Raw genomic sequence first — 17,647 nt, 5'->3', positions numbered from 1 at the left:
AAGTGTTGCTTCTACCTTTCATACGCCAAAATGCTCTCATACTTAATCCTGCACAACTCGCCGCAACATGGAGCCTTTGCGGTCTATGGTGAGCTTCTGATAAAACTGGTGTGTTTTTAGAAACAGCACCATCTCCTCGCACTTGACTTCTTCCAGGCGGCCTTCTTGAGGTGGAAGGGGTGGGTCTGTTGTCTCCATTCCCGTCTATAGCGTTCCACGTTCTTCCGGGATTCTTGCTACAGCGCGACCGCCCGCGATGCGTCCTTCTTCTCCCGAATCACTCTTCGTCGAGCCATCTCTAGTAGCTGGTATGATTATAAAGGACTAAACTTTCACACCATTGATTCCTTCCAACACATTCGCGAGCATCCGTGTGCTCCCGATGAAGTTGAGAGATTTGCAGTTCCACGAATCGAACTTTCAATCCCCAATCCCACGGACATCCGTAGTTTTCGAATATGCGCCCTATTAACCACCTCATTGTATCAGCGCCCCCTTAAAAATAGGCGACTAAGTAGCTCATATTTTACGACGACAGGGCTGTCGCTGCGATGTCAAACGACTCAAGACAATTGTCAAATAGATTGCACCTTACCAGGACATGTTAAGTTGCGGCGGCTATCGAAATGAATTTATTGGCTTTTTTCGGTGATAATTTCGGATGATTTCGATGATAATTAAATTGTGGCGGCTATTACAGCACGTAAAATGCTGGATAAATGACGAAAACAGAGCAATACCCAAGCAACCAGAAGTTCGGATAACAAGGGCTATTTTGGCTTAATCAGCTATCATTTTAAGTAATTTTCTGTATGGTGGGAGCGTAAAAGTGAACTTTAAAGTTCCGTTAAGGATGCTTGGAACTTGATGTGAAACATAGTGAACCAATTAGTTCGGTTAAGAGTAAATTTAAGTAAAATCTGAACTTCTGGTTGCTTGGGTATAACATAAGTTATTGAAATTTAAATTTTTACGATCGAAATCATGTTGCGATCATTAAATATCCGCGCGAAATGTAATCGGTGCAATATGAACGGAGCTTTAAACTTCAAGAACAGCACTTGCGCCACACCAACAAACGGTGGCTTCAAGAACTAGTGCTTGTTTCACGGGGTTGACGACATGTCGACATCGTCTGGTTCTTCTTCTGTTTGATCATTTCGGATTGTTCTGACAGCTCAGCTATCGTAATTACAATTGTCCTCCGCAAAAGTATCGTTAGAATCTATCTGGTTCCTCTTACCCATTTGTATCACTTGTAATTGCCTCATGTTCATCACTCTCGTCTTCGAAATTGTTTCATTTTAACGGGTTCCAGAACACATCAGTATTGGATCCAGCCTTCGATTCCTTCCCCTTCGAATCCTATAAGCCTTTCCCCACATTATGGCAATGGTGGATGTAATTTCTTCTTAAACGTGGACGCCTTCTCGGTGTAAGCCAATAGTGGATATGATCTCTTCTTTAAAAGTAGGAGTTTGCTCAGAATAAGGCAATGGTGGATGTGATTCATCCTTTGAATGTAGGCGTTTTCCTGGAATAAAGCACTGGTGAATTTAATCCATTTTTTTCAAAATAGATGTTGGCCTGGAATAAGGCAATGGTTGATGTGATTGCTTCTTTGAAAGTAGACGTTTGCCTGGATTGTGGCAATATTGGTTTCGATACCTTCTTTAAAAGTATGTTTGTCTGGCATCAATCAACGAGACATAAGATTTCTTTTTTGGAAGTAACCGTTTGCCTGGATTGATGGATGTGATCTTTTCCTCGGAAGTAGTTCTGCTGTTTCATTTGTCCGTCCTTTGGTAAAATGTCTACCATCAGTCTAAATTTATCAGAACCATGGATTGAACTTATCATTTAGTCAGCCAGTTACTCATTCCAGAGGGGGAATTCCAAGAAGTGTTTTATGGTGGACTTCTGGCGCTATGTTCCTTCTACCACTTTGTCTAAGAGTACATTGCTTTATGTTTAATATTTACAGCTTGTAATGCTAGTATTGCTAAATATACTAAATGATAATAAGTGTTATTATCTGGAAGGGAGCACTCGATACTACACATCAAATTGAATAAATATTGTCGCCATGATACAAGAAAATTTTTAACAAGAAAAAACAATCAACGCTATTATCATTTAGTATATTAAGTGAAACTAGCGTTTCACGCTGCAAATATGAAACATAGAGCAATGTATTTTTAGACAAGTGGTAGAGGGAACATAGCTCCAGAAGCCCATCATACAACACATTACAGAAATCCCCCTCTGGAATAAGTTTTTGGCTAAATACTAAATGATAATGAAATGAGAAGTTAAATCCTTGATCAGAACATATCCTCGTTCTAATTCATTTATGAGAATAATATATCGAATAACTTTTTCTCCTTTAAAGTTCCAAATTCTGCCAAATGTCCGTTATGCCAAATGACCCACTATTTTATTGCAGTTTTAAATTATGCCAAATGTCCTTATGTCAAATGGCCTTTGTGCCAAATGACCTTATGCCAAATGGCGTTATGCCAAGTGACTTTATGCCAAATAACACAGTCCCTTTTCAAATTGGGTTCCTACGAGATTTACTTAATAAGACCAACGCCGAGCTTTCCTCTAAAGGATGTTCGCCTTCGATATACTTGGCAACCAGGCAGCCTGTCCAGATCTTTTGCGTCAGGCAAGTGTCTCTGTTGTAGTACGTCGTTCCCGTCAACGGGAAGTGCAGTTTAACGTGGAGATGGTGTAAATAAATATAACTTTACCACAAGAACAAAGCACTGCATCCCCCAATGTAGAAATTAAGCACGTACAGTTTATTGAGTCGCTCACCATTGACAACAATGTCCGAGCTGCGCTCGATATAGTCACAACACAACAACTGGTAGGGAACTCACACGCGCTTTCGATTTATAAAAAATGTTCTTGAGTGTAAGGCTGATGACATACTGGGAGCGAAGAGAAGCGAAGCGAAGAGGTTTTAGATAAGCAAAGCGAAGTGAAGCGGCGATCAAAGCGAGCCATGACATTCTGAAAGCGTTTTTCAGAGTGTTGATCTCGCAACAAATAGGGTAAGGGAGGTATTTTGGACCACCAGATCCAGTGCTCATATTTTGAACCACTGAGTGCAAATTCCCTGTGGTGGTTCAAAATAAGAGCGCTTTTACGGGTGGTCCAAAATACATCCTTTACCCTACAAGTGTAAAAACCGAGTAAAAACATGGATTTCGTCAGATGGAGAATATTTTGCTTCTCCAAGCACATTTAGCACAAAGAAGAAGAGTGTTGGGGAGATTTATAGAATGTCGCAATTGAAAACCGATTTTATGAAGTTAGCGATAGATTATCACCACATACAAACAGACGTAGGGCGTAGCTATGGTAAAACTTTTTGGGCCATGTTTTATTCCTATTTTACGTTTGCTCCTATATCAGATCCATTAATTACGTAACGGGAAATTTTAAAACACACCCCTCCCCCCTCCGTCACACTTTTTGTATGAAACATCTGAAAATTATGTATGGATCGTCACACTTCGCCGACAACAATCCTGCCCCTTCAAGCGTTAAGTAATGGATGTTTGTCTTACGACATTACTATACACTGATGTTGATTTGTACTCGAGAGATACGTACCTCATAAAAACAGCATCCACAAAAATCGTTTTGTCTCGGCTCCCAACCTTTTTAAAAAACGGCGTAAACAAACGCAAATTCCAAAAATCCGCAGAAAAAAGGGAAACCATTTTCCACCAATGGCCGGTAAAAAATTGGGACAACAATTTCCTTATCTATCGGATTGTTCCCGAAGTTTTAATACGCGGCCATAAACAAAAATTGCGCAAACCCGATTTTCGTTGAAGTTGTTTGTTCCGCGGTTATCTAGATTTACGCAGTTTTACGGGTATTTCAAGATACACGGTACGTATCTCCCGCGTAAAAACCAACTTCAATGTAAAATCAAATATCAAAGCGATTGAACACAACAATTTCTTCCGGTTCAAACGCGCATTACAGATGTGTGAAAAATCTATCATTTGAAGCTTATCCTAAATACGAGAACGATATTAAAATAACAAGTGTTACATCCGTTTGCGAAATATGTGCTTTTTGTTTCAAAATGTTTCTAAACTTATGGACTGCGCCGGGATATTCTCAATTTTAATGAGTACTGCTACTATGAAATACATCAGATAGCTTTAACCATACATATTTTAATGTTTTCATTAACAAAATAAACAATGTTGCTTGCCTCTGCCATAATACTTCGAGTCAAGAGACTTCGTCGAGTCGAGTCAAGTACGAGACACTGAATACGGCCTTACTGTTGAGGTCGAAATACGTATCTGTCAAGATACAATTAAGTGGTGGAATTCAATGGGATTGTACAAACTCGGCTTATGACAAGTGAAACTAAACAATGTTGCTTGCCTCTGCCATAATACTTTTCACCCACAGCCATTTTACACAAGAGCGAACGAGGGCAAACTCAAATCAACAAACATACAGAAGTAATCCTTTGCGATCTCGCGCGGCAAAGCACTCTAAGAACTGCTTCACCTCTTCTGCTACCGCTTCTCGCCTCTTCACATCGCTTCCACCAGTGTTGTCCTACACTCAAGGCAAAAAATTCTGCTCTTTGATTTTACTCCATCTAAACGATTTTATAGTCTCAACTAAGTATGTTCAACTAATAGAAGGGTATTTGGATTTTCTAAATGTCATGGCAAACTGTCAAAAAACTGCACTCCAGAGCCACAGGAGCGCGCGCGCTGAAAATACACTCCAGTGAAAACACTCCAGTGTATTTTCAGTGCGCGCGCTCCTGTGGCTCTGGAGTGCAGTTTTTTGACAGTTTGCCATGACATTTAGAAAATCCAAATATCCTTCTATTAGTTGAACATACTTAGTTGAGACTATAAAATCGTTTAGATGGAGTAAAATCAAAGAGCAGAATTTTTTGCCCTGAGTGTAGGACAACACTGGCTTCCACTATGCCAGGTATAAGCGATTTCCATACATCGCTCATTGAGGTAGCTTGCACGCGGACGCTTCGCTTCTCTCTCAACTCTTCTATTCGCCCCAGTATGGCATCAGCCTAGCTTCACCCACAATGGCGGACAGCTTAGCATCTCTGTACGCTCGAGCAATGATGGGTTTTTCTTTCTTGGCCACGGATATGTACATCGGCTTCTTCATCGGAAAGATATTCTTAAACAGCTGCCGATTGTTCGCCAAATGTTCGCATCTTTCAGAGAACTCTGTCATAATCACTCATATTTGTCATGTTTACTCAAATGTGTATCGGAGAGTATGGTCAGTTTCATAGAGTCCTTCTTCTTACTGTTTTTCTCCAGGCTATCTACGATTTTATGTCCTTCGCGACAATATCCGTAACACTTACAATTGTTCGTCTTCTTCTCGTGCTTTGCATATACGTCACTATCACTAAAGCGACTACTTCTGCTTTCGCTCTGCCGGAAAAAAACAGCTTCATTTTTTCGTTTGATCTATTCATTAGGCAAGCGTCAGTTCTCAAAATTTGAGGGCCGTCACGACTGTAGGAAAACTTGGTTCGAATGTTAATAGCACCCATATCCCATAATATCCTCACACTTTACACAAGTCGATTTATATTACTGAACGATACGCTCGACTGTCAAGAAATGATCCGTCAGACTACCGCTATCGCATCGCAACGTGAGGATCTTCTTTTTGAGGTGAAGGCGAATAGCGATGCCAGTTAAATAGCCCTTGCATGCAAATAAAGCGTTCCCGAATTCGTGAATCAGCAAACATACACTGCGATTTAAGTCATGGGTCCCAGAACGTATCCCAGAACATTCTAGAAAACGTGACTGTTGTTCCTGAAACCGTAACTCAAAATACACTGTAAACCCGAGCAACACACATGTTGTAAATCAGTTGATGATACTCATATATGACCGAATTTGGTCATATATGAGTTATTGCAACCAAATCAACGTGAATTGTGCTGCTAGGGAACTTATTAGTGCAGGAATTCATGAACGCTTTTTTTTGCGTGTGGAGTCTGTGTATCCTGGACAGGTCCGAATTTAGGGGGGCTCGGGGGAGGGGGAGTGGCCCCGGGCCCCCACAAATCTTATGTTCCAAAACCAACCTTTTTTGTACATTTTGGGGCCCCCTTCCGGATAAATCCGGCCCTCATCCTGGATATTGCCAACATATTGCCACTGATTCGAGAAATAGGATGCTGCTTCGATCGTTCGTCGTTAACTTTCACCACCAGAGGAGCACCAACATCCGGAACTTCCACTGCAGACAATTCGACCTGATGAGAATCGAGGGTCTGTGATACTACGAATCATATAACATGCCGGATTTAACGAAAGAACTATAATTTTATTATCTTGATATTCGATGATCTTAACGACACACTAGTGCTGTCCAATGAGAGCTTGAAGTAGCTCGAAGTTTCTCCCTGTCCTGCTCATACCCATTTGTTGACAAAAAAGAACAAGCAGGACGAGAACAACTTCGAGCTACTTCGAGCTGCTCATTGGACAGCATTACTGTTGACAATTTAAATGATAGACACAGGGGAGTTCGGATGTTATTATAATCAGGCGACTTATTACAAGCGGCGGTGGTATGACGCCAAAAATTGTTATCGACCGCACACGCTCCTGCACATATGTTGGAACTTTAAACTGAATGCGTTGTTTGTTTCGGATTTTAGAATTTTGGATAAAGAACGTCGTAATAATGATGATTTCTATAAACGGTCAAAACGAAACGTCGACGCTACGCAAGCCACCGTAGATTTTGATCACTATTGGACATTGGATGAGATCTACGCATATATTGACGGACTGGCGGAAAGCAATGCAAACGTAAAAACTTTCGAAATTGGAAAAACGCCTGAAGGAAGACCGATCAAGGCTTTGACGATATCAACATTAGGCGAAGTGACTAAAACGCGCCCGATTGTGTTCATGGATGCTGGAATTCATGCACGGTGAGTTTTCTTTTCGTAACTTTCTATTTAAAATTAAACTATAATATTGCATGTCATCTTTAGTGAATGGGCCGGCGTTATGTCGGTCATGTACATGATTGAACAACTAGTCAACAACCCAGAGTTGTACACGGAACAGCTGGAAAATACCGATTACGTAATCATTCCTGTGCTGAATCCGGATGGGTATGTATATACGCACGAAGTTAACAGATTATGGAGGAAGAACCGTGTTCAGAATAACATCTTATGTGCCGGAGTTGACTTGAATCGTAACTTCCCGTTCAAGTGGGCTTTCACCAGTAATGCCTGTACCAACACGTTCGCTGGAATGCAAGCTGCCACGGAATCGGAAACTCAAGCCATGATGTCACTGATGGAGCAGTACAAATCAGCCATGGTGATTTATATTGCAGTGCATACGCACGGTGAGATGATTCTGTGGCCATGGGGATATGACTTCTTACGTTGTGGTAACTGGGAGGAGCATGATACTTTGGGCAGAGAAGCGCAACAAGCCATCATAGCGAAAGGAGGTGAAGAATGGATAGTTGGAAATTCGGCGGAAGTTTTGTACAAGGCTTCTGGGGCTACAGACGATTACGCTTACAGCAATGGTGCCAAGCTTGCTTACACGATTGAGCTTACTGGAGGTGGAGTGGAAGGTTTTGATCTACCGGCGTCACAGTTGGGTAAGGTAACTGTCGAGACTATGGAAATCTACAAAACCTTTGGAAAGTATGCTGGTAAGCTATCACTTTCAGTGCCAGAGCCCGAATTGGATTCATAATAAAATGGTTTGCATGGTAAGATACATTGGTTATTGCAAAATTCATATTTATATGTCTATGCTTATTTTACGAATGAAATGCCATAAAAATCTCTCCCCTCGGATATGTGAACTTGTTGCGATGGGTGAGTTAACGTCATTAGCATTGAGATGGCACCCAAAGACGTATCCTATCGTGATGGAATCATATTTTGACTATTTCTGTTTGGTGCCGCGTCACATATAATCTGGCATTGACGTACTGCTTTTACAGATGTGATCCAATGGACATCGTGTCTTAGAGCCTTGAATGGTAAAGCAGTCAGGTAAACCTCTTTTCTCAGTGATAATGATATGAGATCTCTTATTTTCTGCAAAACTTTTGCGGAAACTTTCGATTAGTAGCTACGCTTATTGTATCTGATATTTTTTGGTGTTTTTGTCAATATCATCTCCTATCATGATAATGTCATATATTACCAAGCCTAAAGAGCGGAGTAGAATGGACACGTTTGCGTGCGTTTTAACAGTTTTCCAATAGCAAAACTGTCAAAACGCACGCAAACGTTAAAAAACCTTAAAAAATCGGTTTAAAAACACCTGAGATATAGATAGCCCCCTCCCTCCCCTAACACTTTTTGTATGAATGATTTAATTTATTTGTACGAATCGTAACCTGACCCCCTCCCTTTACAGCGTTAGATCGGTCCCTAAGAGTAACAGCATAACCACTGACAAAAGTTATTTTGTTACCCAACTGAGTGTTCCAGTGCAAGTTTTGCGAACAGTATGCTAGCGTCGCTCCAGAATGTCGAGCAAACAAACATTAAAAGTTACACCAAAACTGTAACTTTTTGTATTTTGTTATTATTTTCATTATGTAATACAAAAATACTTCCACATTCACACAGTATGATGGTTTTACAAATATTTATAGGTACCAACTGATTTTGACCCTTAATTAGTTATAGTTTTCTAGAAATCAAAGGGGGGCGTTTTGGCCAGGTGGGGCGCATTATACCGTCTTACCCTAGAACTAACCAAGGGTAAAAATCAGTTGGTACCTTTTAATATTTGTAAAACCATCATACTATGTGAATGTGGGAGTATTTTTGAATTACATAATGTGTACATAATGTTATTTTTGTATTACATTAATGTTTTTTGTATTACATTATGAAATAATGACATAATGAAAATAATAGTACATAATGTAATAGTACATAATAATAGTACAAAATAACAGTACATAATGAAAATAATAGTAAAATACAAAAAGTTATAGTTTTGATGTAACTTTTAATGTTTGTTTGCTTAACATTCTGCGACTCTAGCATACTGTCCGCAAAACTTGCACTGGAACATTCAGTTGGGCAACAAAATAACTATTCTCAGTGGTTAATCTATCTTCTTTTTCTACCTATATAATGAAAATGAAATGGTCTGTGTTCGTATCCGCATAACTCGAAATCGGATGGATAGATTTTCTTCATTTCTTCAGCAGATATGTTCGTTATCGTTTCCGACGGGTTTATATAATATTTCCTTATTCCAAAATCATGGGTAAGGTTGAGTAAATCGGGAAAAACTAAAAATAAGATTCGTATGGAAATATTATATACCGTCTTACCCTACCATTTTCTATACTAATAGTTAGTGATAAATGCCACTAAGAAACATATTACATTTCACATGTATCGAATAAATAAAATATTAGAATTTTATAAAATCAAATATTTTTGCCTTTCTCGTACACTAAGTGTACGTAAAGGCTATAATATTGCTTCAAAAACAAAACTTTGATAGGAGGCCCGGAGGGCCGATTTTTATATACCGATCGACTCAGCTCGACGAATTGAGGTGATGTCTGTATGTGTGTATGTATGTATGTGTGTGTGTGTATGTATGTGTGTGTGTGTGTGTATGTGTGTATGTGTACAAATTTTGTAGACACACTTTTTGGAACTTAGCATTATCCGATTTACTCGCAACAAGTTGCATTCGACGGGGAATGCGGTCCCATTGTTTGCTATTGAAAATTGGCTCGATCGGACATTGCATTTTGGAATTATTGAAAAATCATTGTTTTTTCCCAAGGGTCCCCCATTGGAAAAAAAATTCAAAATCGAAAAAAAAAATTCTGGAGATGGTGGCAATACATTTTAACTAATGCAAAAACATGCAAAATGATCGAAAAAATGTGATCTATTCTCCTAAAGAGCTTTTTTGACCTTTCTAATGTGATTCTTGCAATATATTTTATAATGCACGAGAAAGGCATCATCACTGCTAGTTAGATTAATCTGGGTTTTTTTTGCATCGTCGAGACCGTAAAATTTTGATTGTTTTTGAAGGCGCAGGCTTCGGTTGGTTTTATCTTCAAATCGATCGAGTGAGTTCCTTATCAAACCCTTGATAAAGATAGTTCTCAACGAAGCAATACGGTGCAGGATCGCACGGCCTGTGGGGTTTGAGTAAGTTACCATCTGGCCCTTCTCGTCAGATCTTCGTGGTGTGCACATGCGCCCACGGAGAGCTGCTGTCATTGCATTTCGCTCCGGCCATTTGGGGCCACACATTTTGGCGATCCAGCCAGGATCCTGATGCTGATTTCAAAAAGTGAGTTGAATAAAAGTGGTTAATGTGCTAATGTGTTAAAATATTTGATGATTTAAAAAAATCCCAAAGCATTGCTACAAAATGCGTCTGGATGACCGTTGGAAAATTGATTGTGGCTTGGAAAATCCCAAACCGTGTCTGGAAAACTACTGGAGTATGGATTGTGGTTTGGAAAATTTGCTGAAGGAATGAAGAAAATCTATCCAGTCGTTTCTTAGTTATGCGGAATACAGTCTAAATTCATTTTTATATATAACAACAACAAGAATAAAAATATGTATATCCATACGGCACTTATGGCAAGCTCAGTCACATATATGTTGCAATGCAACCATTAGTGCTTGAGTTATACTTTCAATCTCAAAATTAAAATTCTGCCCCATTTTGCATCTAAATGTATGCAGTTGATGTCAAAATGCTCATTATTGAATTATTTTTATTGCGACGGACATCTTTGTAGAACATTTGAAAAATATAAAAAATATATTGACGAAAGTATCGTGAAAAACCTGATTTTTGGTGGTCGTTCATAAATAACGACCCATATCTCGATTTCTATAGTAAATAAAAATAAAGTTTATATAGCAAAATTTTTCGTAGAAACTTTTTCTACAACTTTCTCGAAGACACCAATGATGTATCTTCATAATTGAAGGAAAGAGAATTTTCATCTCACTCTTAGGGGGATCAATCAAAAAAAAATTTTTTTCCCGAAATATGGAGCTAACATACTGAAACTTTTCTCCGAAGTCACTGAGCCTCTAAAATCAACTTTTCAAGGCCAAACCATTTTCGATCGCCGAATCAGTAGCCAACCGCAACACCACGCTCCTCTGGGTACCCGGCCACGCAGGAATACCCGGCAACGAATATGCAGACGCACTGGCCAATCTCGGAAGAACCGACGGCTTTATGAGCAGAGAAGTCCCGGCAGCGGACGCCAAACTGTGGGTAAAACAGAAATCGCCACAGCATGGGCAAACGACTGGCGACGGCAAAGAAACTTCTGTCGCATGCTGAAGAACTCGACCCTACCAGGCAACGACAGCGACAACCGTCGCGAGCAAGTGGTGCTCTCCAGGCTGAGAACGGGCCACACCAACGTCACCCATAACTTGGGTGGCACCAGCTTACATAACAGATGCGAGGAGTGTGATTGCACTCTGAACATCAACCACATCTTCGGCACATGCCCGATCTACCACACAGCCCGCACCAACAACAACATCTCCAATGCCTACTCGGCCCTGCAAAACAACCCGCTGGACGAGAGGAACACAATCAACTTCCTCAAAGACGCCTACCTCTACACTAGAATATAACAGAAAACCTGGCATCACACCACGACAACCCAACGAATGAAGACCCCCGCATCGAAACTGGACTATTCTCAAGAAACCACGGAACACGACCTGAACCCCTCGAAAATAAACCGAAACGAAATTGGACTACTCTCTCAAAAAAATGGAACACAAATCGAATTAACCCTGGAACCCCAATAGACCCCGCAACGACAATGGACACCCTCCGGAATACGCACCATCCATGATGGAACACTGAAGATATCCTTTTTTATTTAATATTACAAAATTGCATCGAAACCCCTCCGGTCCGAAAGCCATTAAATATCTAAATATCTGATACCAGAGGTGAGCCAGCCAAGGGCTGAAAACCTCTTAAATAAAGACGATAATAATAATAATAATTTTCGATCGCGAATTCCTGGGTTAGAAAACACTGTGGGGCGGTTTGTATGTTTTGACCTTTCTTAAGATTTTTTTTATTAACCACGCAAAATTTGAACAAATTTTCATAACAGAGACCAAATGCTTTCGTGTTTCACAGCACAAAGCCATAAATATGCTTTATGATCTGTACTGATGAAAATGTCAACATTCCATCAAAGTTTTAGGATATTTGGATTTGAAGTTATTGTCTCAATATGCGAACAAAATTTAAAAAAATATATAAATCTGTTCTGAGGCTTCTAATTTTTAGTAGATCTGACAGATTTGATGAAGAGTTGGCAGATATCATAGAAAGCGGATCAAGTCTCTCCAAATTTTAAAAATGCATGTGCTGTCGAATTCAATGACAAAAATCGTCCATGTATACGCACAGCAATTCGAAAATTCCGCGTATTTTGAAGGAAAAATATTTGAAAAATCTGAGGGCACCTTTCTAATTTTATCAAAGCAAGTTCTTGGAGAGGGATCAATTTCTCCCGAATATATTAAAAGTCGATTTTTGACAGCACTCCAAAAAATCGATGTGTATCAATAACAACAATAATTTAAGGACTGTCATACATCAGTAAAGATAAATACTTTATTTTTTCGAGAGTCTGTGTGGAAATCGGAAATCAGAACTGGGGGTCTCCCCTACTTATTAATTTACTTTCTTACCGAACAAAACAAAACTGAAAACCCAGATCCGCGTCCGATACGAAACATGTTTAACTGCAATTTAATTAATTCATTTTACGACCGGACAAAACAGAACTAAACACCCTGTGTCCGATAAGAAACACATTTAATCGCGAACTAATTGTTTGATTTCCAACCGCCAAAAACAGAACAAAACACCAGAATCCGTGTCCGATACGAAACACGTTCAATCACGAACTCTTATGAAACTTGTTAATATTGGGGCAAAATTGCCACCGCTGTGTTCGTTATTTTTCTCGAGAGTGAAGCTGTCAAAAACGAAAACATAGCGTTCACCGTGAAGCTGAATGGTGAGTAAATATCAGCGCGTCTCGTCTCAAAAAAGGTCAGCCATTGGCCAGAATTGAAGCGGCAATGCGGTCCGTGCCATTTCGGTAAAGCGACCCGCTGAAGAACACTAAGTTCCATGGAAAACATCTGTTAAGTAAAAGCAACCTTTAGTCTTTAGCTAAAGCTCAAGTAGGATACTTCTGACGCTTGGAGATGATTTTTTAATCGTTAAGAGCCTGTTTTCAATGCGCAGCAGAAGGAGGAATTGGTAAACCACATTTTGGAGCTTGAAAAACGATGCAACGGGATTGGTCCTTGTGATGTATGCAACCTTGCTTTTGAGCTAACGGATCGCAACAACATAAAACATCCATCCAACCAAGACACCGAACTAGCCGGTTGGGATTTACGGTTTCCGAACCAAGCACAAGAAACTTTCTCTCAAGATTGCAGAAGCCACGTCAGCTACTCGACTGCACGGATTCAATTGAGTTGTTAACACATTTTTTTATCTCCTTGATGCAACAGGAAGCCCATATAAGTTCCCTCCGAGTGGAGTATTTAGTATGGATATGGGCACAGTTGTCCGTTTTCCGCTAAGACGGAATTTATTCGCCGAAACTGGCTTGTGATCGGTGACGATCTTTTTGCACCTGCTAATATCACCTACATCAACATAAATTTTCTAAGAATCCGTAATCTTACAGGGCTCACAGATTCAATCGCTGAACATGGAGGAAGTGGGAAGTGAACGTCCATTAATTACGTCGATATCATGTGAAAATATTTATAATATGTCATAAGTTATCATTCATGGTGATTTCATTTATACTAATGCTTTGATTTCCTCAATTGATAATTTTAGGTGTGCTCTGAATGCTTGCATCAGATACGTTTTTAATTTATCTAGATACTCTAGAGTTTCCCATCTTCATAAGGTTCTCATCGGATGTAATTTTTCGAATTTTTACAAGTATAGATCATGTACAGACAAACAGACATAAAATCTCCATCGTTTACTGATTTATTGATCAATTCAAATAATCATTAGATGGCCAATCACTCACTAGCGGCGCGCGCATCGAATTTGCTCGACTTTGACGTTTGCTCACTACCGCCATCTGGTTCGTGATTTGCCCAACTAACTGAAATCAACAGATGTCGTTAATGTTTAAACGACGATTAATTTGATGAGTGGATGTTCAATGTGTTTTGTCTGTTTGTCTGTGGATCATGCGTTACATTATTTCAAATTATGCTGCCGCAAAAGCCTAACTATTTATTCTCTAAGCTAAGCCCATGCGAAGTGATCGAAATAGAAATTACCTCATTCCACACCATTGAACTACTTATTATAGTCAATCGCTGTTCGCTCGAGGCTTTGTATATTGGAATCAGTTGCCTCTAAATATAAAGTCTAACGTTTCAATGTTTAACTTTAAAAGGGACCTTAAGCAGCATTTGGCAGTGTAAATCAGTTAGATGAGGGAAAAGACTAAAAACACGAAGTCTAATTATCGTATATATGCATTACTTGTGGTAGCAATTGAAAAGGCTACAATTATGTTACGATTTCCTGAAATAAATAAATAAGTTATCATTGTCAATTTGATAGTAAACACCTTTAGCATGTACCAGTGCCATATCTTGTAAAATATTCAGTTTTTGAATGAATTCTTCGATATTATTTTTATGGCCATCTTGCACTCTTGTCCCATTGCACAAATTATGTTTTCAGGAACCCAAACATTAGTGACCATTTAAGTATTAATTGGGGCCCTCCTTAGCCGTGCGGTAAGACGCGCGGCTAGAAAGCAAGACCATGCTGAGGGTGGCTGGGTTCGATTCCCGGTGCCGGGCTAGACAATTTTCAAATTGGAAATTGTTTCGACTTCTCTGGGCATAAAAGTATCATCGTGTTAGCCTCATGATATACGAATGCAAAAATGGTAACTTGGCTTAGAAACCTCGCAATTAATAACTGTGGAAGTGCTTAATGAATACTAAGCTGTGAGGCGGCCCTGTCCCAGTGGGGGATGTAATGTCAATAAGAAGAAGAAGAAGAAGAAGTATTAATTGTAAACTCCTCTAATTATCAATCTACGAAAACTTCCTGTTTCTTTCTTATAGGATAACGGTATCAATAGTGGAGGTATTAGTAGATCCACAAAAGAAAATATTATTAAAACATTGATTATTATTGGAAATTTACAGCTTTAAGAGTCAATTTTATTAAGAAAAATCATTGTTTTCAATAGTATTTCAAGCGAAAACTTAGGATAAGTGGTTTTTATCATGATATTTAAAGCACGACGCATCAACAGAAACCACCGTTAAGTGTATAATTATGATAAATCTCATTAAAACCCCACTACATCTATAAGCTCAATTTTCGAGTTCATGCAATGGGAATACAATTCAGTATCGAGTAGCGGCTGCATAGCGGCAAAGTTTATCGCCATAAATAATAACTGCGCCTGAATGTATATTGCTCGTTGGAGCACCTTATCAATCTGAGCTGATAAGAACCAGTGAATTCAAATGTGGGTACCTTCATGTATCTACTACAGAATGAATATGATGTAAAATATTAATCAGCATTTTGCTTTATGAGAAGATGATGATTTTTCGATGTTTTTCACAATATGAGCCAAATCCGTAAATTACGGTACGCTACTTTTTTAGTAATGTGACTCAAAATTAGAAATGGCAATAGTGATTGTAATTGAAAAAGTATGAACTTGTCTTCAAGACTTGTAACCATTTATAACAGAACTGTAGATTGTCTTATAAATATTAATGGAAGAATATGACAAACTTTTCTCGTTGAACTGATCAAATCGCTAGCTTCGGATGATTTTTTTTCCTCCGGAGTCTAGAATAGCGGGAACAAATTTTGCTCTCCATCGGTCATACTTTAATCTGTTCATACTGCCATCAAATACGCCTCTACTTTCCTCTGCCGCCCGTGTACATTACGGAAGAAAAAACTTTTCCGATCTGCGGTTGAATAATTGATAGAAATTTATCGTCAAATTCAATATTGAGTATTATCGAGTCTATTACTTTGCCACAGAAAAAGTTTCCTAGCACCTCCCTGGCTGCTGTTGGCACTCACCTCAACAGCGTTGAACTCTCAAATGGGTATGCGCTGCCGGGGTGGTCAATGCCATTCCGATTGGCTCTGCGAGGTTGAATGAGAAAGTTTTTAAGCCTATAATATCGTTCAACAATGTTCGAGGAGGCATTTGGCAGTCGGACTAGTATGGCCCGAGCATGGCATTGACACTGTTGTACACTGAACTGACTAGAAGACTCCAAACGACCAAAAAGGACGCAGACGAAGTTTTGACTAGAAGGGGCAGCAAACGCAATAAAAAACGAACAGCGAACGGCTATAGAGAAGATAAAAGATCATGGAAGTGGAAACTGTCGCTGGCAGTTGATGAAGCGCTGGAGGCGGAGGTGAAAAATGGCTTGGAAAAGTTTTTGTGACTATTTTTCCCTAGGGGGAAATGGAAAAAAGATGTTGCCGGGCGTCATGATAGAAAACAATTACAGGCTAATAAAAATTTATATCTATTTGCATTTTGTTTTCTGGATTTTGGTTTGCCTTAACACAAAACAAATAACGGCGATGATCATTCTTGGGGGAGCTGTTCGAAGGAATTAGAAATTGATTGTTTTATGGTGTTATCCACTTTCTTGCGAGAGGTCTTATCTAAAACTTGGATATGCTTGGTATAGTTTCCATCATTCATTTTTTTTATCTAAGAATCTTTTCACGTTTGGACTTTTTCGAACGGTAATCCCTTATCAATTAAAATCCAGAATACTACCCACTTGAATCTTGAATAAATTCTTACACTTGTCAAATAAAATTTGTACTGCAAAACTTTTTTTTGCGCCCAAAACGGGGGAGCGTAAATTGAATCATAGCATAACATAGCATAGCATATGTGATTGTACAAATCGTGGGTGGCTATACAATGCTCAACTGAGCAATCTACTGTATATTGTCGCAAATTGATACTTGGGATAAGTACCTTTTCCTATACAGTAGCAGTTGTATACCTGACCACGCCTTTACAATCACAGAAAGAAGGGAAGGAATGTTAGTTCAACATCTACCAGTGAAAATGCAGGGAACCCATACTACCTTCATAGATGTCTCGGGAAGGAAAACTTGTGTTAGTGGGTAAGGTGAATAATAGGAAGCTCTATTCGACAATATAGAGCGTTTGTCAATAATAGTACATGCTGAAAAAATATTGAAATATATTAATTAATTTACTTACGAAGCGTCCAAAGAAGAACAAAGTAATCCAGATCTTTCAAATGTTTTGAAACATATACAAAATACGTTCATTTGCATACTTATTCACCAAACACTAAAAGCAGAACCACAAACTCTGATTTCGCGAATATTCAGCGTCCTTCTTAAAACACGTCCGATCGCGCACAAATTAATTTACTCACTCGAACGCGTGAACTCTCTGCTTACTGAGCAGAAACACGAAAAAAGGCACTGATTGAATTTCATTTTGATCG

The 17,647-nt window shown here is 39.2% G+C and overlaps 1 protein-coding gene across 1 annotated transcript in view; it reads left to right on the top strand.

Annotated features, from left to right (window-relative positions):
* The window catches only part of LOC134215591 (carboxypeptidase B-like), a 29,958-nt gene extending 22,132 nt beyond the window's left edge, over positions 1-7,826 (top strand). The window contains exons 3-4 of the mRNA XM_062694746.1: positions 6,713-6,991; positions 7,055-7,826. Coding sequence (XP_062550730.1) covers positions 6,713-6,991; positions 7,055-7,781 — 1,006 coding nt within the window. The 3' untranslated portion in view covers positions 7,782-7,826. The remainder of the gene's footprint in view (positions 1-6,712; positions 6,992-7,054) is intronic.
* The last annotated feature ends 9,821 nt before the right edge of the window (positions 7,827-17,647 follow it).

The sequence above is a fragment of the Armigeres subalbatus genome, chromosome 2 (assembly GCF_024139115.2).
Source record: "Armigeres subalbatus isolate Guangzhou_Male chromosome 2, GZ_Asu_2, whole genome shotgun sequence".
NCBI lineage: Eukaryota > Metazoa > Arthropoda > Insecta > Diptera > Culicidae > Armigeres > Armigeres subalbatus.
Note: the sequence above shows the minus strand (reverse complement) of the source record. Positions and strands in the feature narration are given on the sequence as shown.